Source organism: Misgurnus anguillicaudatus, chromosome 9, assembly GCF_027580225.2.
Source record: "Misgurnus anguillicaudatus chromosome 9, ASM2758022v2, whole genome shotgun sequence".
NCBI classification, from domain to species: Eukaryota; Metazoa; Chordata; class Actinopteri; order Cypriniformes; family Cobitidae; genus Misgurnus; species Misgurnus anguillicaudatus.
This window is the reverse complement of record NC_073345.2, coordinates 9,397,967-9,420,790: the sequence shown is the minus strand read 5'-3', so window position 1 is coordinate 9,420,790 and position 22,824 is coordinate 9,397,967. Positions and strand designations below refer to the sequence as shown.

Below are 22,824 nucleotides of genomic sequence, written 5' to 3'. Positions count from 1 at the left end.
GGTTGTAACATTTCATTTCGTTTCATCTCGTTTTGGTCAACGAAAATGAAGAGACATTTTAGCTTAATTTTTATTTTGTAAACCGCTTTTAGTCTCGTTTTTATACGTCAACAATATTGCATTATACATTTTATTATAGTCATCGTCACATGACCAGCATTTTCGTTGCGTCTGGTCTAGTCACGGGAAAAAGTGTCATTGACGACTAAATTTAGTCTAACTTTTGTTGACGAAAGCAACTAGTCAAGACCCACACACATTTTAAGACCAAAGATATTGGACACACTCACTTTTTCACTTGTCAGAGCACCGTCAAATGCATTCCACTAGAGATTATTGTTGATTATTTTTCTGTAAACCGCACACCTAACTTGTCAAATGTCTTAAAAATAGGAACCAGAGCAATGTTAATGGTATTGCAGAATAATTGACTCCGGTCCTTTGAATTATTCGAAAATATTTTCTTATAATTAAACGGCTTGTCGTCATTTATTCCTGACTTGTTTCGCTATGTTTGCCTGCTGCATAGCGCACAGCAACTATTAGGCCATAAAAGCAATTGTTTAATTTTAAGGCACCAGCATTCAAGAAAATGGCATCTACTCAAATGTTTTTCTGGGGGGACCCACACACGCCTAAAAGATCTTTCATTAAGCAGTTTTTATACATCTGGTTATATTGTGCAGAATGTAAGGTCATAGATTTCGTTGTGAACATATTCATCATATCAAAGTATAGCATTAAACAACATTCATGTCCATTAAAAACCTTCAAACAACCATTTACAGTATACTTCAATAATATACTTCCACAAATGTAGTTTTTCCAAATTATCAATGCCATGCATGTTTACATGTTTTTTTTCCTTACAATAAATGCCCAGACATGCCAGAGAGATATTACCTTTTTATTTCCTAATGTTCATTTTCATTGAGTAAAACATTCCTATATGCCATTTTTTTTTTTTTTTATTTTTTTGCTTACTGTGTACAGTAGGCAGTATACAGAAAAATCTTACATTTGACCCTGTCTTTGAAATCCATTCTAACGTCTCATAATCTAATCACGATTTCACATTAATTTCAATCTTTGACATGATCTTACCCAGTCAATATTAAAGGAACAGTATGTAAGATTGTGGCCAAAACTGGTATTGCAATCACAAAACTTGTGGCTAAAACTGGTACTGCAATCACACAACTGGTGGCCAGTACACAAAATTACAACATAAACATCACTTTTTAAATGACAATATCTTGGCCAGACCACTGTTGTCAGTGATATAAGTATTTGAAATGAAAATGATTTCTTAATGTCTAGTGACATATCAGGGCCATTTTTTACATTTCTTACATACTGTTCCTTTAAAGACGTCAAGGTAATATTTTCACAAAATGTTTTTTTTTACAATATGTCAGACGATTTTATGTAAAAAAAACAGTCAATCACAAAAATGGCTTTAGCTGAGTTTTCACATATTCACACATACTCACTGTAAATCATTCACCGGACTTTAGTGTCTTTCAGGTACATATTTTGCTGCCTCATCTATTTCACATTTTCTTAACAAAGAACATTTTACAACAGTAATTTAAATATACAGATGTATACTGCAATATATTTATGGCTAACTTTCCCCTCTTTGACCTGTAACTTTTGTCTTTTCAGCATTCTTTGCTGTAAATAAAGACACTGGGTGTAAATGACTGTCATTCACATACATTCAGTATCAAAAAGTAACTCTTAGCAGGTGCAAATGTGACAAAAAATCTACTTACCTACCCAAAAATATGAGATGGTTGCTTGTAGTAACTTGTTTCAGAAACATACTGTAATATACAACCCATCTCACAGCATTTCATGGTACTGCATAGTCACAAAATATTAGATTTATTTGTGTTCATAAACACGATTTTCCTCTTTTCTTCCTGCAAATGAGATGAACTTTCTTTTTCAATTTCTATAAATTGACTTTCTTTTTCATTTCATTTTATGTATTGTGCTTTCAATTTTTTTCTATTTTTAAACCATTGTCGCTTGGGGTAAGATGGGGTAAGATTGGGTTTTGAGTCACGATGTGTGCAGTGGTTTAAGTGGCCCAAAAGAGGTGCCGGTACTCCATTTTTTTTCTTTTTTGTGCTGACTCGACTCCTCCCGGTACCAACAGCTATATTAAAGGGGTTTTATATTCAGCAGTCAACAGACGACCTTGTAAAAAATAATACATATTTTTATTAGTTTGTGGATTTGCTTGAGCTCGAAAAAGCTACTGAACATAAATAAAATGTGCAAAAGGATTTTAAAAAAATACCCTTAGAAAGAGCTACTGTAGAAAGAGCTAGTAAACATAAATAAAATGTAGGTATGTGAGTAAAATTTTCAACATGGTTAAATGCTAAAACTAGTTGTTCAGATAGAAAGAGATTGAAAAAAACTTTAAAATGACACCAAGACCATGTCTATGACAGCAGCAAAAGCGACGCAAGCGCTTTTAACTTGTAAAACTCAAGGGTGTATGGGTAATGTGGTCTTTGCTCTTGCTGGGATGAATTAGGAAGCGTGCATTGTGAAGGGCGCTCTGAAAAGCAGCAGCGCAGCCAAAGGATTAAATTAAATCTCTGATTTAAACGGATGTGCAAATGAGTGTTCCGGTACGCTGAAAACACATTCTGGGCGCACAATGAGGTGGTGGTACGCTCAAGAGCTATATTTGGAAGTGGCGGTACTGAGTACCAGCGCGTACCGGCCCACTTAAAGCACTGGATGTGTGAAATGTTAGAGTAATTGTCTGTTGTGTTTGGTTAGGATGTTTGAAATGTAACAGTAAAACACGAAAAAGAAAGTCATACTCGTGGACACGGAAATCAATATATAGAAATGTGTGCAGAGTGACACAAAAAAGAAAGTCATGGTTATTTACATGAAGAAAAGAGGGAAATTGTAAACATGAACACAAATAAATAAATCGAATTATTCGTGACTATACCACAAAATATATTTTTTATATTACAATGTAAAAACAAATGAGAAAGATGTAGATTGGTCAGTTGAATAGAAAGTCAATGACTTTGAATACATCAGTAGAAATTAACCACTAAAAGTACAACTATAAAGCCAAAAGTGTTGTAACTCAGTTTGTGTGGCAACACATTATTGCTGTCGAGTTCACAATAAGAATGACTATATAAATGACTACATAGTAATCCTACTAACAAGACTTTTGGATTGCATGTGTGCCATCGGAAGTTAAAACATTTTTTTTCTTCTGGACCATGCAACAGTGACTAGTAAAAATATTTATAGATTGTTTAAACAAAATAGTATTTTATGGTATATCATAGACAAATTAGGCAGAACGTATGGCTATATTCAAATTAAATTTAGTTTCAAAAAGAAATGCAAATACTGTAATGACTTATCAAGTTTCTCTCATTGGCCTGAATAGCTGTAGTTAAATTGTGCGTATAACTGTCCCAATGGCTAAGCATACAGTGGCTGTTTCTACATTCTATCTAAACCATTTCTGCTTTTATATCAACTACTATTTTCACGCCAGAAGTGAGCGTTTTGGTTTGGTTAATACATCAGAAACTTGCTGAATAAATACTGGCAAAATAGCTTCACATCATCTCCACAATATCTATTACCACAAAATAATCTGAGACAGATATTGTCGTTATTAAATGCTCTAAAATCTTTGGTATGAATACTTCAACGTGAGGATTCTTAACCTCTGATTATACTGATCTGAGAAAACCAGTAAGCACTTCATTCAACACAATCCCTCCAGCAAGTATAGCCAGCATAGAGAAAACTGCAAGTCCTCGACGGACTACTAGCTGTTTGGTGGTCAAGACCTCTCCAACCGTGACTATGGTACCAGCCGCAGCTATTTCTCCTTCCTTATGAAAGCCTTCCAGGTCTGTCTGACCTTCAGCAATGTTCTGTGCCCCCTGTGAAACATCTATGAAAAGATAAACAAAAGATGTTGGCGTTGCTCAAAAGAAAGCAATACAGATGATAGCTCAGGTTCATGATATGCCACAGAGAGATGATACCTTCAGTGCAGCCCTTGTTTTCCATCGCATAACATTCATCTTTGGTATCAGGATCTCGTACACCTGCTCTGATCAAAGCCTGAGAATCACAAGACAAACTCGTGTCATCATATACTCAATCATAGCACAAAATCATGATGTTGATGAGAAAGTTTGACCCACATCTTGAGTTGCTTTCTTCCAGTCTAGTTTGCAAATGAGGATGACGAAGAACAAAGCTTGCAGGAAAACACAAACAAAAAACCCAACCCACAAACCTAGAGAGAGAAGACGACAGCAGGGTATTAATGGAGGAGCTTAGTGTCTTACTGTAATTTAACAGTTAAATTACAGGACATTCTTCTTTACCGAAAATGCCCATGCTGACAGCAAACATCAAGGTGACTCCTATTGGAAATCCAATGAAATAATATCCAACAATGTTACACATAGCACCAATAAGTTGCTTTCCTGCTCCTCTGACAATTCCACCTGTTATGCCCTGCATACAAAAACAGCATTATCAAGATATATATATATATTAAAAAGAGACCAGTTGCTAAAACCCATAGAATATAGTTGAAATATGTCAACTACATTGTATAAGTTGTAGCAACCCATCCCTTGTCAAGAAAAACAATAGTAAGTTGAAAGTTGACTTACAACTTACTACAGCAAAGAAGTTTTACAGTGTATGTAAAATTGTTTTAAAAGTCCTGTTTCTATGCAGTTACTATGGACATACTAGTGAATGTACCCAGTAGTTTATGCGTACGATATTCAGTGATTGGGTATAAAGGGTGAAATAAAGACAAAGATACTAAGTACAAAAATGGCAGTACAAAAGTAAAAAAAATCTGTTATGTTTGTTATAGGTATGACCCCAATAGTCAAAGATTTGATGCTTCGATAAGCCTGACTCGACTACCAATGCAGTTGTGAGAATCATTCAATTTTGGCTGTGTAAGGGTGAACATTATCTGATTTCACATAGCTTTCCCAAAATATACAATAATACAGCCTATGATAATACTGTGCAAATATTATGCAAAAAAGTAGCTTTCAATAAATATTTTTAACGTGCGTGAGTAAATCCAACAACCCCTGTGACAGGGCTACACGTCCACACTGTAAAAACTTTTACTAGGATCTACTAAATTTTTTTGTTGGAACATTTTTACATCGTATTTTCTTGAGTAAATTCAGCCAACGGTTTTAAATCATCAGCAGAGCCTCTTGCGGGATGACAAACACCTCAGAAACTCCTCAAATATCCTGGTAAGTAATACATTTGTTATATGTAGTTTGTTAATGAATTATTAGCTGTGGCATTGTGTAAACATCTTAAAGTGTATTTATTTGAATACTTTTTATCACTTAGGGTTTACTCACTTTTGTTGCCACCTATTTTGACATTAATGGCTGTATGTTAAAGCAACACTATGTAGTCTCCATGTAAAAATGACTTACAGCTCCCCCATGTGGTTGAAAAGCGCAAGAGTGCCTGGTATCAGACACTCTTCTGCAGGCAGGGGGAGGGGCGGGGCTGTGTGCTCTACCCTTTACCGCCACTTTAAGAGTGTGCTTGTAGCAGCTAGGAGGTTGCTCAGGTTGCAGCAACAGTACAATTTGTCCAGTTAAAAGTTGTTCTATCACTAAAATAATTTTAGAGACATTATTTAAAGGTAAAAAACGACATAGTGTTGCTTTAAGTTATTTTTAGAGGATAGCAAATCTATACTGCTATACAAGCAGCACATTGACTATTCTAAAATATATCGAAATTTCATTTCTATAGAATTGTCCCTTGAGAAGATATAGTAAAATATTTGCTGAAATGTGAGGGGTGTACTCACATTTGTGTCATACGGTAACTATATCTAAGTGCAGTTTAACAGTCATTAACAGTCAAATGTTTTATTCATCATCATGACTGATGGTGCAGATGGAATAAACAACGTGACAATTACCAGGTACACACACACACACACACACACACACACACACACACACGTGCCGTAATACAATGATCAAAAATGTATTATTTTACACACATTTCAAATAGCACAGCTGTATTAACACTTTGGTGACCTGAATAAAAACGTAAAATAAAACAAGTCACAATGATTCTAGTAGTATGTGCACAGACAGCTGTTAATTTAACCAATTAACATGACAGTATGGCTCCAAAAGTATTAAGATAAATACACTAAGATGTTTACACAAAGACACACTCAATAAAAAGTACATTTTGGTAGTGTAAATATTAGAGGTGTGCAAAAAAATCGATTCCCATTTGAATCGCGATTCAAGCTTTGCCGATTCACAATCGATTCATAGAATTCCAAAAATCGATTCATAATTTTTTTTTGTAATGCCGTGTTACTATTGTCCTGAAATGAGTTTATCTCAGTATTCCCATAAATGGCGCTGCCTCGTATTCACACTGACGCCCGCACACTCTTGTCACAGTCTTTCCCACACATTGCTGCTGCAGCGCTGTCCAGTTATATTAACAAGTGCCCAAGTATATCTGGCATCAAATTTTGTCTTTTTTGTTTTTACGTGATGATGACACGCTTTAATAATGACATTTTGTGTGCGACATGATGAGTTCGGTATGCGTTCACGTGCTGTTTGTTTCTCAATGAATTGGGATGCGACGCGAACAAGCTCGTGTCACATTGTATCCTATCTAGGGATGCACCGAATCCAGATTTTTTAGGTTCGGCCGAATCCCGAATCCACCGTTTAAGATTCGGCCGAATCCGAAACCGAATACCGAATCCTACTCGCATCCTTATTCCATTAACACAGTAAGGCACATTAATGAAGTAAACAACGTCCACAGCAGTGTATTTTTCATTTTATTTAATTTTAACTGTACATTGCGCCAGGATGACAAGTTGGAAAACAATTTTGACAATTACTATAAGCCTATGCATAATAAAAGCGATGCGTTGCGACACGCTCGTTTTTCCAATAAGCAAGCAGCTCCGCGCTGAAAACTATATACTATGGCTTAATCCCAGACCGCCTACTTCCATACTATATAGTATGTAAAAAGCGCTACTTTGCGTACTATATAGTATGGAAGTAGGCGGTTTGGGATTCAGCCTTTGAGTTAGAAGCTCCGCTCGTCAATGTCACAGTCTTCACACGGCCGTCCAATTACAGTGGAGGAGGGGCGGGACATTACCACAGCAACCAACCGGCTCACAGCTGAAGCATCACTGCGACCAAGCGCTCGGCTGAATAACAGCTGGCATTTGGCGTCCTCAAGGCGTTTGCAGCCGTGTTTAAAAGTTTTGGTGTGTCCAGCCCCTAAGGCTCACCGAAAGAAAAAGCTCATCTCCACGTCAGCACCCGATGTGTGTAATCAACGGCCGCATGACGTCGACCAGCGTAGCGCAAGCCTAGGGTTCGGTTCGGTGGAAAAAAAATCTAGGATTCGGCCGAACCCGAACCCCGTCAAAAAGCCCAGTATTCGGCCGAATCCGAATCCTGGATTCGGTGCATCCCTAATCCTATCCTTCATGTTTCTGAACTTGAGCAGAGTTTTAACATTAGAGAACTTGACGGAGCACCCGCGGCCCGTATGGTTCCGGGTTTGTATTTGAAATGGTCAGTCGGGTCCGGGTCAGTCATAGTTAAATTACTTCGGGTCCAAAGTCTGATTAATATTATGTATAAAACCTGAGTCGATCGAAGAATGACCGTGAGCGCTACCGCGCTAAAGCTCGCATGCAGTTTCAGCATAAAGACATAAAGTAATATCAAACTACATTTAATTTGTTGTGTTTCTTTTCTTTAAAATTGTATATCTACTACAATCAGTCACATAGGAAAAAGTAAACTACATTTACATACTGTGAATCATTTTTTAAAATCGAGAATCGTTTTTGAATCGAAAATCGATTTTGAATCGAATCTCGAGCCTAAAAATCGGAATCGAATCGAATCGTGAAATTTTCTGAACCGTGCACCCCTAGTAAATATTCTTAAACTTAACACTTACCAGGATATTTGAGGAGATTCTGGGGTATTTGTCGTCACGTAAGAGGTTCTACTGCTTATTAAAAACCGTAATTAAATCTGTAAATCTTAATTACAGTTTGGTGAGAAACTTACTCAATTTTTTTAAGTTGATTTTAAATAGAAATAATTTTGATTTAAAATATGTAAGAATTATAGTTATTATACTTTTTTATTATAAAGGTAAATTCTGATCTAATTTTAAGTCTAATTAAGATTGCTGAATTGTCAGGGCTTCCCAGGCACAATCACATTTTTATATTTTTGTTGACTTTAAAATTATATAAGGGGAATCATTTTACGAATGTTTATACACATTGACTTTAATTTAAAAAAAAAAGAAGATAAAAATGCATTGTCAGTTTTGTCTTTGTTCATCACTTGAAATGCAGATTTGGTCACTTTATCCGAAAGTTGTTTCTGTGTGCTGCTTTTGAAAGAAAATAAAAGGTACCCATATCTTATCTGGCCGCCCTCCCAATCCATGCACATAAACATAGATGATTGGACTATCAGTAGACTATAGGCAAGATTCAACAATTGTGAGTGGAATATGTAAATCCTTACACCCCTAGTTATTAGTTATCGTCCCCTTGGAATTATAAGGTTCTATCTGACATTTTTGTCAAAATTGAGTTATTCACATATTCTTACTCTGTGACAACTTATTTACATTATGTGATGTTTTTTTAAAGTTATGTACATTTTGGGACATTTTATTAAAAAAACAAAAAGGTTCTATCTACAAAATCGAACTCTAACGTGGCTCTATAAGGTTCTATCTATGTGAGCTAATCAGCACTTTGAATGCACAGAAGAGGACCAATCAGGATCAACTTTATGGGATGGTTTCTCGGACAGGGATTATCTTAAGTCAGAACTAGACCTTAGTTTCATTAGGAAATATTTAACAAACATGCCTTGCTTAAAGCATTACTTGTGTGCATTTTGAGGCAAAACAAAGGCACTGATGTATTTTAAGATATGTCAGTGCAAGTTGTTTTCAGTTTGGACAGCTCTTACATTTATTTTAGTCTAGGACTAGTCTAATCCCTGTTGTATCCCTAACCGTCCCTATATGTCGTGTTGCCAGCTTTTTCCTTGACGACAGGAAAAATCACAGACACCCAATATCTGTGAGGATTATGCCGCGCAACGCAAAGTTTTTAAGAAACCTTAAGATCGACAATTCCAGGCAACCCTACTGTAAAATCCAGCTTAAGCTGGTGAGCGGGTTTTAGCTGGTCTCCCAGCTTGGTTTTTGCTGGCATTGCTGGTGTAGCAAGCTGGTCTAGCTGTGTTTTGGTCACTTTTTAAGCTGGTCTAGCTGTGTTTTGGTCACTTTTTAAGCTGGTCTAGCTGTGTTTTGGTCACTTTTTAAGTCCAGCTAGACCAGCTTAAGAAGTGACCAAAACACAGCTAGACCAGCTTACTACACCAGCAATACCTGCTAAAACCAAGCTAAAACCTAGTTTTGAGACCAGCTAAAACCAGCTCACCAGCTTATGCTGGTCTTAGCTGGATTTTTCAGTAGGGAATGGTATAACATGCTAAAACAAAATTGTCTATTTTTGTAATGAACCTGACATATCCAGAAGGATGGTAGAGAAACTGAGGCAGAAGAGGGAAGAAGCAATGTTGTAGAGGAGCAATGTAAAATCAGACTTTTAGAGATAAAAGTGCTAAAAATAAAAATATAAAATGTCATAGAAAGGATTAAAAATTTTCTTTCTAACACATGTTGAAAAATTGTTACAACATTCATTTTATATTTAATGTTTAAATAATGTTTTGAACAGCGTGTGTGAACAGCACATTTTTGTATTTACTGGTAAATTCATTCTGGTAAATTCATGGTAATTTACTGGAATTACTGTGTGAAAGAGGCTTATGAGACTTTAACCTGGATTTTACAGAAAGGGTCACATACTGGCTTTTAAATTATCCTGACCAATCAGAAAAACAAGACAAAGGATAATTTAAGAAAAAAAACAGGCTCACCGCAGTTGCATCAAATAGATGGAAGAAGCCGTATATAATCATGACCTGTGAAACTCTCTGTACAATGTCCCTGTGAAATAGAGAAAATTTGTGAGCTCTTCTGTATTGACATAACAAATGATGGGAACAGATCATCTCACAATTTAATTTCTCATATTGTAACACACCTTAAAACTGAGGTTATACATGAGGATGTGTATTTAATCTCCATAACATTCATACAGAGTCCCTTTGGGTTTCCTAGTTGGTTTAGGTTTCTACTCCATCTTTTAATGTACTGCATTGACTGCATCGGTAAAAAAAGGGAACAAAGTCCTGGAATACGTTTAACTATTTTATAAATACTGTACACATTTTACTGACTGTAACCTCATTGGTAATGAACACTTGAAGACGGAGCACATACTGTAGATAAATGATTTGTTAAATCATTACACAACAAGAAGACCTCCATGTAAGCAAAATTATGTAAGTATCCATGGATCAGTTGTTTGCTAGTTCCATTATATAAGCACTGTCACACGTGTCATAAGGCTTGCATAAGGCTTAATAAATTCTCCCTGCAGACAATAATTTTATTCATTAAAACTCATCTTTGAGCATCATAATCAAGCCACAAATGTTTTTCAAAAGCCCTGAATCAACTGATAGCTAACGGCTAATGTTAGCGCTTTGTTTGCTCTGCTGAACACTGTCATATTTAAAGCACAGTTAATCACAGAGAATTAAAGCTTTGTAAAAAACATAAATATAAATATGTAAATAGTCCCCGCTTCTACTCTTTTGCACCACCTCGAACCATATATATATATATATATATATGTAAGTAGATTCTACATTCGTCAATTTCAGACACATAACTGTTCGATTTCACACTGCACGTTTGCAGTACTAATCTTTTAGCGTTGAAGTTAACAGGTTACAGCACTCACCCTGCATGTGTAAACAGAGCAAGCAGTGCTGTGATCATTTTAGTCTATGAAGCAGTCAAACATAATAGCCTACTACTGATCCATGCGTTCAACTGGTTAAATGTTTGTGATGTAGGAAACCAAAGGGATTTTAAGGCGCGGGAATGATGAGTTTAAAGGAGCATTGGTGTTGAATGATGAATTTGCACATGGCTTGTATTAAAACACCACATAGACATATAAACAACAATAACAGCCGGATTTTCCCACAGTGGGACTTTAAAAATCACTACAGTTTAACCCTTACAAGCCCTGATTTTCCTGTTTAAATTAAAGGTCTGAAAATGACTTTGTTTACTTCCCATCTATACATTAATGCTGTGTTTTAGGAGATATGAAGTACTTTTGTACCTGTTTACCACTAAATTCCACAACTACACCAATAACTTGCATGTAAATTTCACATTTATATGAAAAAATAACATAGATTATGATCTAAATTTGATTTAAATTGTTTTTAGATATTGATATTAATTGTTATTTGTTGAATTCAGCCATCTGCTGGTTAGAAAAAACATACAAGAACAGTTTAGGAAATAGATCATTTTGACCAGCAGAGGGCCATAGGGCCATTCATTTCACTGGATGTGGCCAACTCCTCACATAACTACTTTAGTGATACATTTTGTGAATTTATGTATATATAAACATTAGAAAGGACATTAAAATAAATATTATTTCAAATAGTAGATTTTTTGTAGTTTTTGATGCATTTTGAAATGCAGTGGGGCTGTTTATTGGTATTAAGATGTGTTTTCGTCAATCGGATTAGAAGTGAACGAGAGAGACACATCACGTTTACACCTGGTATTTATATCCATCTCTTTTGTCCACTTTTGACCACTTCTGTCCTGAATACTGTGAGGGGGTGGTCTGTCGAGACTGTGGGCGAGTCTCTCGGTTGTCATTTAAACACAAGCGGGAGCAATGATGAGTTTATATGGACGTGAACTAATATTATGTCGGAGTCCGCTGCTTGTTTAGCAAGTAAACATGCTGCACAGTGTTTTGTACATGCATATGTTAGAGCTTTCTCTGAATTTTCAGCACAATTGATGAAATAGGATTGGGCAACTTTCACACGCTTGCAAAATGAAACTACGGAGATCAGCCGCTTTAGTTTTATCAATGAAAGGCTAAAAATAGCGCTGTTCACCATGTGTTCATGCCAGAAGTCAGAAAACATGTAAACCATTGTGTTTAGTACCTCAGATTAGAGAAATGGGCGGAGAGAAGGCGGTCGCATGTGGCTGTTCGAACACATTCAACCACATGTGCGTTTACACTACAAAAGCAATCCGATCCAAGGGTTTTCGACTACCTCTGAATGTGGTTGAAAGTGGTCGAGTGGACGAGCTCAAAATGTTTTGAACACTGTTTACACCTGGCATTAACTAAAAACGCATGTTAATGCCAAGTGTAAACAGCCTGTAAGTGTGTTTGTCTGTCTGTCTGTGTGTGTATGTGTGTGTGTGTGATTGAGCATGTCTTTTCTATATTGCATTTGTGCTCTAGTACCCAGCCATCGTTTCTGTGTTGAAGTTTCTTATTTATTCTGGATCCATTGATTTTTTTTAACAAATAAAAAAAAATTGCATTTCACATTCATTTTCAATTTGGTTCTATTTGACCCCCAAGAGCCTTGTTATTTTACACATCTGATACGACCGAATCAAGCCCAGTTTTTTTAATATTGACAGATAATCTAGAAAAGTCACAACATCTTATTCCACTGAGATGAAGGGAACTTTTTAAAAAAGAAAAGTATCTTCATAAGGGATTCATAAGGGTTAATATTGAACATATCTCTACTCACTCTTCTGTGGTGAAGATGTATGCAATAATGTTTTTGGATGATCCAATTATGGCTGAAACTACACAGGAAACAAGTACTAGAAGAATAAAGAACACAGACGCCAAAACAATTAGGAACCTCTATCCTGTGCATTACTATTGAGTATTAGTTATTAGTAGTCATTGCTTAATACTGAATTTTTTGTTATATTTCAAAAATGTTCATGTACTGTAATGCACAATTCTTGTTTTTATACATACATCCACAGCCCAAAGAGACTTTGGCAGATAGTTTGGCTCGATCTGTGTTTCCAGCCCCGAGTGCATTTCCAACTCTCACACTGGCGGCCACTGCAAACCCCAGAGGAAACTGAAAAGTCAGGACACAAAACATGTCTATTGAATTACAAAAACAAAACAATGATATTGGTTTCAAGCATTCAATTCACAATTAAACGATTTACTTTTGGATGATAACATTGCATGTATTTTGATAATTTCTGTGGTTAATTTAAATCTAAAAGGATAGATTTACTGTAGGCTGTTGTCGGCTAGCAAAAACACTAACCTGTAATAGAAATTATGTACATTATTGTATTTACAGCTTTAAAAAAACATTTACAGTAAAAATTATTTTGAAAACGAATTTGCACACACGTTAATTTCATATGATTTGTACATTTAATTGTGGGTAATGTAGTCTGTATGGTTTGGTCGCTCTCACAAACCCAGTCTCTTTAACCAACCAGTCAGAAAATACTGTTTGCTAATGAAATGCAATAGCCTATGTGCCTTTGAAACAATAATAATCCAGCAGGAAGATGAATGTGGGAAGTCTTGGATGAACGTGGATCAACAGAAATGTTACACCTTTTATTTTCAATAAGTCTCCAATTTCAGTTTTTCTTTCATGTAATCGTAGTGTTGTTATGTTGACCCATTGACCAGCAAACAGCTGGTGCCGTTGAGACGGTGAAACCACTACAGGTGTAGTTTCATTTTTCTTACAGCTTAAACCCATTAACCTTGCATTTCAGGAAAAACATTTGTAAACCTACCATATATGCAATAGTAGACACCTGATAGATAATAGACTGAGCTCCCAGCTCAGCCTCACTGATGAGTCCTACGGTGATAAAATTAGGGAGACTATATTCACAAAGTGTGACAGAGCAAAATTAAAAAAACATAAATGCATTATTAATTTACAAACCTGACAGGAATCCACCGATCTCATAGGTCCACCACTCCACACAAAGCATGAGCATGCTGGGAAGGGCCAGGCGAACGAAAGCCCCCCATTCCTGCAGACAGTCACGAGACCAACCTAAAGATGTGTGGGAGACAGATGGACATAGATGGAGTAAAGATCCATCAGGACTGTTTGTGCTTCTTCAAATTTGTTTTTTAAATGAGCATTGCAACAAATATAACATGATAAAACAAATCATATTTATGTATCATATATCAATTGATTACTTTTGTGCTTAACTGAGGTGCATATTTTACCCCTACTGAAAAATCCAGCTAAGACCAGCATAAGCTGGTGAGCTGGTTTTAGCTGGTCCCCAGCTTGGTTTTAGCTGGTTTTGCTGGTGTAGGAAGCTGGTTTTGCTGGTGTAGCAAGCTGGTCTAGGTGTGTTTTGGTCGCATTTTAAGCTGGTCTAGCTGGACTTAGCTGGTCATGCTGGAATACCAGCTGGCCCACCAGCATGACCAGCTTTGTCAGGCTGGGAGGACCAGCGTAAACCACCTTAAACCAGCTAAAACCAGCTAAAACCAGCCACCAGCCTATGCTGGTCTTAGCTGGATTTTTCAGTAGGGACATGTAGTAACCGAGGTGAATTAAAGGAGTTGTTCACCCCAAAAAAAAAAAAAAATTACCCTATAATCTTTAAAAGTAAAACAAATTTGAGTGTCTAATGCGTGCAGAGAGCATTTGGTAAATATATTTATACAACACTTCTTTCTGGTTCTCGAATTTGATTGGCTAAGAGCCCAGCCGTGAGATATTCTACTGATAACAGGAACCGCTTTACCGTTGGTATCCTTCCGCTACCTACTGGTCATTTTAGAATTAGTGAGTGAGGCTTCTTTAAACACGTAGGCCATTCGCTCACATAACTTTTGGTAAATATATTTGGTAAATATATTTATACAACACTTCTTTCTGGTTCTCGAATTTGATTGGCTAAGAGCCCAGCCGTGAGATATTCTACTGATAACAGGAACCGCTTTACCGTTGGTATCCTTCCGCTACCTACTGGTCATTTTAGAATTAGTGAGTGAGGCTTCTTTAAACACGTAGGCCATTCGCTCACATAACTTTTGGTAAATATATTTGGTAAATATATTTATACAACACTTCTTTCTGGTTCTCGAATTTGATTGGCTAAGAGCCCAGCCGTGAGATATTCTACTGATAACAGGAACCGCTTTACCGTTGGTATCCTTCCGCTACCTACTGGTCATTTTAGAATTAGTGAGTGAGGCTTCTTTAAACACGTAGGCCATTCGCTCACATAACTTTAATTAGAAAAAGCTGCCACCAGAGCGGATGGTCACACACATCCACATGCTCAAACACTGTTTATAAACACATTCCGTGTGTCTCAAAAAGTTCCCTAGCTCATGAATCAGTCTGTGAATCCCAATTGAAAGTGATATCCCTATGCCCTAATCCTTTCGAAGATCAGAGCTCTTGGATGTAAACTTTTGGGGGGGTAGCGCAATAATGTCACATCGTGTGGACGATTAAAATATACTTGGCGAATAAAGCAATGAAAAAAATAATTTTCTCTTTATCTGGAACGTCTGTTTACGCATCTCTCCTTCCCTTAAAAGGATGCAAAAATGCCATTTCCGTGCCCAAAATCAGGCTCTCGTTAGCAGGTTGAGGCCGCTGACGCCCGCTGGTGTGTCTGGATCTCATGTACGAATCTTTTGAAGCAAATGTTTATCTTCACAAATCTTCACAAATCAACTGCAGATTTAAATATTATACATATATATTCTCGCAAGAACTAATCTTAAAACTACCGAGCCCCTAAGGTGACATTGGAGTAAAAAATTTAAGTTTAGTTTCATGTGCTCACGCGAAACCTTCATGTGCAGAATTTTTTTTAAAAGTTTAGTTTTGCATGCTCACGTAAAACTATTGCGTGATCACGTGAGACTATCGCGAAACTAAACTTTATTTAATTTTTGCTCCATTTCCCCTTAGGGGCTCCATATAAAACTACAAGAACCAAGAAAATGTAATATTAAGAAACAGCTATTCTGTCTATTGAGTTATTATGACATTAAAAACAAATGGCCAAAAGGTAACCTGTCATTCTGGCCTTTAAATCCGTGGCAGAAGAAAGTAGGTCCCCAACAAAGAGCCTTTTTAATACCCCATTGTTGTTTTCTAAGTCGTCAAACTGTTGTATAAAAGCAATAATTGCTCTCGGAGTTGTGTTATTTAGCTCTATCACACCTACTCGATCAATATTGCTTAATCATCTCATTTTTGACTTAGGTGACGTTTAGCGGACTTTGCGTCTGAGCTCCTCATATATTAATGCACTTTTTACTTTTTGATGATGGATGGACTTTGTTAAAAAAATTCAAATGCCAGGATATTATGTAATATAACCCTGTTTTTTTTCTTCGGTTAAAGAAAAAAGGGTCTATAGATGGCATTACAGTAAATCATGCCAATCAAAAATTTTCATTTTTGGGTAAACAATACCTTTAATAAACTAGAAACAATGCATAAATGCTATGAAATCATCCGGACCTTAAAGGGTAAACTCTCTTACATTATGCTACAAAGTTACCGTTTGCTGGTCAAATATTACAAAAGAAGAAACTTTGCACCAAGACATAAAACTGTTACATATCTTCTTATGTAACTGCAAGTGTCTACTGTAAGTAAAACAGTAGGTACAGCATGTGACAAAATAAACAGGATGTTAATATATATGGAGCTCAGATGCAAAGTCCGCTAAACGTCACCCCAGTCAAAAATAGAGAGGATGACTTGACAAACAGACGGATAGAACCTCACCATCCCACGTGGCTTTATGCAGACCTCTCCAGCGGATGTAGACATATAGAAACACAGCTAATGAATACTGGGATATTGTGTTTGCTGCAGCAGATCCTCTGTGAACACAGAAGACAATGACAAATTATATAAAAATATACCGGTATATGAGAATAAAATCTTAGAAACAGTCTATAAAGTAGAGTTTATCTAAGACAAGATTTCTTACGCTACACCAAGACCAAGCAGATGAAGGAAGATGTAGTTTATTAAAGCATTGAGGACATTCCCAGCTGCTCCAGTGATCACCTGAGGCCAAATAATACCCTAAACAAAACAAAATAAAATCTTTATATGACAGAAAATTATGCACAAGAAAAAATAAATGACAGACGGAGGAAACATTTCCAGCATAGAAGCCATTACCTGATTTTGAAGATATCTGCCCTGCACCTGGTACATAAAGGCAGCCTGTAGACAATAACAAAAACATGTAAAACGAAATTACATTTCTACATTTAAGCATTTAGCAGATAGTTTTAATTTAAAGCCACTTATACAAAACAGAGGAAAACATTAAAGTGATTAATCTTAAAGGTCACATTCTTTCTGATCCCATTTTTTAAACCCTAGTTAGTGTGTTATGTTGCTATAATAGCATAAATAATACCTGTAAAATGATGAAGCTCAAAGTTCACTGCCAGACGATATATTATATTTTCTTTAACAGAATTCGCCTTTCAAGGCCTATACAGCGAACGGGCGGTTTGGACTACAGCCCTCTACTTCCTGCTTTAATGACGTCACTAGAACAGTTTTTGACTAAACTCCGCCCACAGGAATACGTCAGTCACCAGCTAAGCTAATGGCAAGCTAAGCTGCTATCAAATCACAACACACTAAACAAACTACACAATCAGAACTCTTTACGTGAAGGAGGGACTTCATAGAACAAGGAAGACATCAGCCCGGTTTTTTTAAGGACAGTGAAAACAGTGCTATAGAGATAAGTAAAATGTGTGAAAAATGCTGCGTTTTTTACACATGAAACATGAACACATGTTATATTGCGCACTGTAAACACAATCATAGCTTCAAAAACACAGAAAGAACGGGACCTTTAAGGAGGCAATACATAAAGTGCTATACAAAATGAGGAGCTGCTGTTCACTGCCAATGTTTGAGATAATGTTTTCATGCTATGATGGTTTTTAATATTCTAATGTAAATATCAGCTTGGTATTTGCAGTGACAACAAATCTAACGAGACGTTTAAATAAAGAGTTAAGCTGTGTAAAGTCATTTAAGAGAATTGTTTCTAACACATTATAAATGTTAAAAATGTATTGCAAAAACACGTTACAAAGACTGTGAACAGTTTTTCCACATTTCTGTGTTTGGAATTATTTGGGCGGGGCTAAACGGTGGCTCGATGATGCACTGGAGCCACCAAGCATGGCCACACCCTTAAGGGCGATTTATAGTCGTGCGTAGGTCCTACGGCGTAGCTACGGCGTAGGCTATCCGTAGCCTGTGCGTAGCTCTGCGTAGCCTGACGCGCACCTCACAAAATTTCTAACAGCGCGTCGGCTCTACGCGGACCGTAAGCGCTGTGATTGGTCCACCAGAACCCCTCCCGTCAGGTAAAAAAACTGCGTCATAGGTATTTCCGTTTGAGACGGTGAAAACAAAGATGAGCCAAGTTGAGGAGTGATTTAACTCAAACTGAAACATAAGTCGCTGTTTATTTACTTCCATCATTGCTGGTCTTCTCAAATTATACACAACAAGTTGCTATTTCTTCTTCGTTTGTGGGTTTACTTGCTTAGCTTCTTCTTCTGTGACGACTTCTGCTGCTACTGTGGTTACACGCGTGATTACTGCCAACCAGCGGTTTCGCGTGTGTTTGCACGTCGACGCGGACGGCGACGCACAAGTATAAATGAAAACCGACGCGGAACCTACGCCGTCGCTGCTACGCCGTAGGACCTACGCACGACTATAAATCGCCCTTTACCCCCAGTCACATTAGCTACAAGAAACAGAGCGACAGGCTACCATTCATTTTCAATGGGAGTGGCCAAAATTTTGCCAGCGACAAGCGACGAGCTGTAGGTGGGGCCAAAATAGACAAGAAGGCTATTTTATGCAAATGCTGAGCGATGCGACAAAGCGACTGCCAATCGGAGTGAAGGGGCAGCGTGACGTAGCTCAGTGGCTCGAGTCGATGCAAATGATTCAAGATGGCGGAAAATGCGTATTTCTGTATGATAAGTTTGGCATTTATCTCATATATTTTGTTACTTTTATCAAGAAATAAATACTTAAAAACATTGTTTTTGTAACTTAACAATACCTCTGAAGTTACTTTTGATACCGCTTTTAGATACTAGCCAAGGAACGCCCATCAAGCGAGTGCATGTCGCTCGGCGCCGCTAACTTTTGTAGCTAATGTGAGTGTAGGGTTAAAATAATCAAGAGCATCCATTCTGATTCGGGCTGTAGCGGTATTTAAAAGTTAAAAGAGATGGCAGCTTTCCCTCGAGTGGGCGTGGTTTCAGCGCTGGAGCGGACCCGCCCCCCAGTGTTTGACAGCAGTGAATCCTGCACATTTTTCTTATTTTATTTACTTGGTGGTTTAAATCATTCAAATTTGTCTGGGTGGTTAATAACAATATTTTCTGTGGTGTAACATATTGAGAACACATTTAATATTGGACTTTAATACAAAGGTTTGTGATACTTACAGGCAGTGCAGGCATAAATATTTTTACATAGAGTTGTGACAAACTGTTGAATGGACAGATACAGAGAGAGAGAGAGAGAGAGAGAAAGAAAGAAAGAAAGAGAGAAAATCACACACAGCCAAAGAAACTTTAACAAAACTGATAGCATGTGATTATCACATGTCAAAATGATATGACATCATCATGTTTAAAGCAGCTGTGTGTTATATTTAGTGAGATGTGACAAATAAGTACAGAACAGGTAAAAAATTTAGTTTTAAATTCTAAATGTTACAACGTATTAACCCTGTCCTTGTGTTCCTTATGATCGCCTTATGATCTGATGTACTAAGCTTTAACATGACAAACTGTACTGTACCTGGCCACTCTTGGACTTTGTTTGACAGCCAGTAGTATCGGCTCTGTATTTATAAGCAGAGCCCAGCAGGGGAAACAGGCCAAAAGAAGGATAAGAATCCCTCTCTGTAGTATCACACCAACCCGCTTTAGATTATTACTGCCAAACGTCTGCAATGAGAGAAGTGAGATCTATTACAACTGGCACCTTTATCTTCACACGAAACTACATTAGACTAAAAACATCGATGAGAAGAAACAGCATTAACATATAATTTACTTACTCTATATTCTCTCTCATACCTGTGAGATGAGTGTATCACACGCAGACGCCAAACCACAACCAACAGAGATCCCAGTCACATTAATAACCTGTAAGAAAATTAAGATATTTGGAAATGTAAATTGGTGATATAGTGAATACTTATGGATCCAGTACAGAGACACAAACTTGAGGAACTCACAGCAATAGCAAGAGAAACACCAGCGAGTTCAGTTTTCCCCAAGTGTCCACAGAACACAGTACTGATGAAACTGATCAGAAAGATCATCAGCTGAGATATTAACTATACACAAAGAGGAAATCATCAACATAGTAACACATATGAGACACTTACAGCATTCAATGTACAGTAGAAATAGACAATAGAAATTTAACTCTGGTCAAAAGTGGTCAGTTCACTGAAATATTTCTCACGATCTTAAAAAACTTTTACTCTGAAGCCATATTTTTAAATAATTTGTAGACAAAAATATTATTGGGCCAACACATTAATTTCTTTCATTTAAATGTTAAATTAACATTTTAAAAGGAGCACATTTTAAATTAAACAAAATGTTTAATAAAAATTTCAAACAAAAATATATATTAAAAACTGAAGCATGAGTTGGACTGAATGATGAAGATAATAGATATGAATGTTCAATATTTATATTCTAAAAGATATTCAATATTGTTCATAAAGCTTGTCAGGATGATACCTCAAGAAGCTAACCGTAAAAATGCTAAATGATGCATTTTTACAAATTTTAGGCAAATTGTGACTACATTTAAATGCTAAAATATTAAATATAATTGTATTAATTTTGAATGTTCCTTATTCACAACATAATTCCCAAAGTTTCATTTGAGTTATTCAATGAAATACATTCTGAAATATAAATAATAAAGAATAAGTAATGATTCTAAACTAACAGTAGTGTTTGTCATCTGTACATAAAATGCTGGGTTGTTTCAACACATGTTTGGGTAAAATATTGAAAATATTGTAACAAAACAGATTATTTAAGAATGATTTTTACATTTAATTACAACATTTCTGCATTACGAAGTCAGAAAAGCTCAGAGAACTTTACAAATATAAAAAAATATATTTTAATTTTAATGCAGTGCTGAAATAATTATTTGTTTATCTACTCATCATGTTTGTATTTAGTTGCGGGTCCGAGGCGTTGCAGCTTAACTGACAGAGCATTAAATTAGCAGTGAAGGTTGTGGAGTCGATTCCCATGAAACACACAAACTGATGTATTGACTGAATGCACTGTTACTCACTTTAAACGCACACGAAATACACTCAGTTCAGATGTAAACGTTTAGGTATAGGTATGTTCATTCTTACCACTGGTCCAGCCAGTTTAAGCAAATGCACAATCTCTTCTTTATAATGCACCGGTAACAGACTTCGGATTTTCCTTCCACATCCTCCTCCACATACACTGTGTGAACATGTTGACTGAGCATCATCACATTTCTCTTGTTTTGATTCTCCATTCATCTGAGTTTCTGGTTTGATAACGTCCATTATCGCTGTGTCTTATAAATTGCAGTGAAACTTTTTAGTAAACTTTAAGTTAAATGACTACATCTGCTTATATAAAACTTAAATGTCCTGAATGTCCACTACAGAGTTGATGTTCATTAATAGACACTGCGCTCGTGTCAACTGCTGCTGCCGGACTTTACAAGTTCACTACATAAAGTCACACTGGTCAGATTTCATTAAAGAGACAGTGACAGACAACGCACGAGTCTCCCCAAATGATGCTCGCTGCAAAGCAAAAAGGGAGGAGCTGGAGCTCTAGCTCCCCCTAGCTGGATCTAGTGTGCGGGGCAGCATCACTTGCGCAGACGCAGTCCGGTTAAACTAACTGTAACTAACTGTACCTGTATGAAGTAGACGGTGCATAAAACACTTTAAAGAAATGAAACGAAATATATTGTAATCGCTGTTAACTTTGCTTACATGATGAAATACCATACATCTCAGAAATTATTTTGCCAAAAAAAGTAACCAAATTAAAATGTATTTAGGCTGGGCTACGCGCTATATCGGGTCTATACTGAAACGATAAGTTGAAATTATTTGGTACCTAGTGATTTTGTAAACATACTTTTGTGAGGACAGGATCCCCTGCTGTCTAATGTTTATTGAGAGATGCACAGTGTGCTGCAAAAATATTAGTTTGCCTACTGTAAATTGTTGTATAATAACCAATTAGTGTACGAGACCCAAAATCATGTAGCTAATACATGATTCAACAAAAAGGGTATGTGTGAATTATTTTAATTAAACATCATGTTTGTTGAACCTTTCTGTTTTTGCTTGTCATAGTCACCATTTCTTCATAGGATTATACAAATTTTCTTCATTTAATACTTTCTTGTGTTGTGAAACCTTTGAAAAGTCTGAATTTCAAAAACTTTTGTTATAGTTTTTCTGTGTTAAGTTACTTAGTTTGAGTAATTGTAAAAGTTAATAATAAAAAATAAAAAGGCTAATAATTTTCAATTAGGGCTTTATTTAGTAGAACTACATGTGTTCTGCTTATACAAGAACAAAACCTTCACCCACACTGGTGGGAGTGTGTTA

The 22,824-nt window shown here is 36.5% G+C and overlaps 1 protein-coding gene across 1 annotated transcript; it reads right to left on the bottom strand.

Moving 5' to 3' along the window:
• Positions 1-265: 265 nt before the first annotated feature.
• On the bottom strand, positions 266-22,024 carry slc47a2.1 (solute carrier family 47 member 2, tandem duplicate 1). The gene is made up of 17 exons (XM_055179532.2): positions 21,574-22,024; positions 20,416-20,517; positions 20,255-20,323; positions 19,974-20,122; positions 19,616-19,658; positions 17,295-17,339; positions 17,098-17,195; positions 16,890-16,987; positions 14,052-14,165; positions 13,897-13,964; positions 13,100-13,208; positions 12,861-12,936; positions 10,074-10,143; positions 4,407-4,539; positions 4,221-4,315; positions 4,059-4,137; positions 266-3,964 (listed from the first exon to the last, which is right to left on the bottom strand). Exons 1-17 carry the CDS (start codon positions 21,754-21,756, stop codon positions 3,738-3,740), a joined length of 1,758 nt encoding a protein of 585 aa, XP_055035507.2. The 5' UTR covers positions 21,757-22,024; the 3' UTR covers positions 266-3,737.
• Between the last annotated feature and the right edge of the window lie 800 nt (positions 22,025-22,824).

Excerpts from the sequence above, each read along its gene's own strand:
- slc47a2.1 (XM_055179532.2), bottom strand. The coding sequence starts at position 21,756 with ATGGACGTTATCAAACCAGAAACTCAGATGAATGGAGAATCAAAACAA. Across the intron at positions 20,123-20,254 it reads GTGATACACTCATCTCACAG|ACGTTTGGCAGTAATAATCT; the intron begins GTATGAGAGAGA and ends CTCTCATTGCAG. Across the intron at positions 3,965-4,058 it reads AAACAAGGGCTGCACTGAAG|ATGTTTCACAGGGGGCACAG; the intron begins GTATCATCTCTC and ends ATCTTTTCATAG.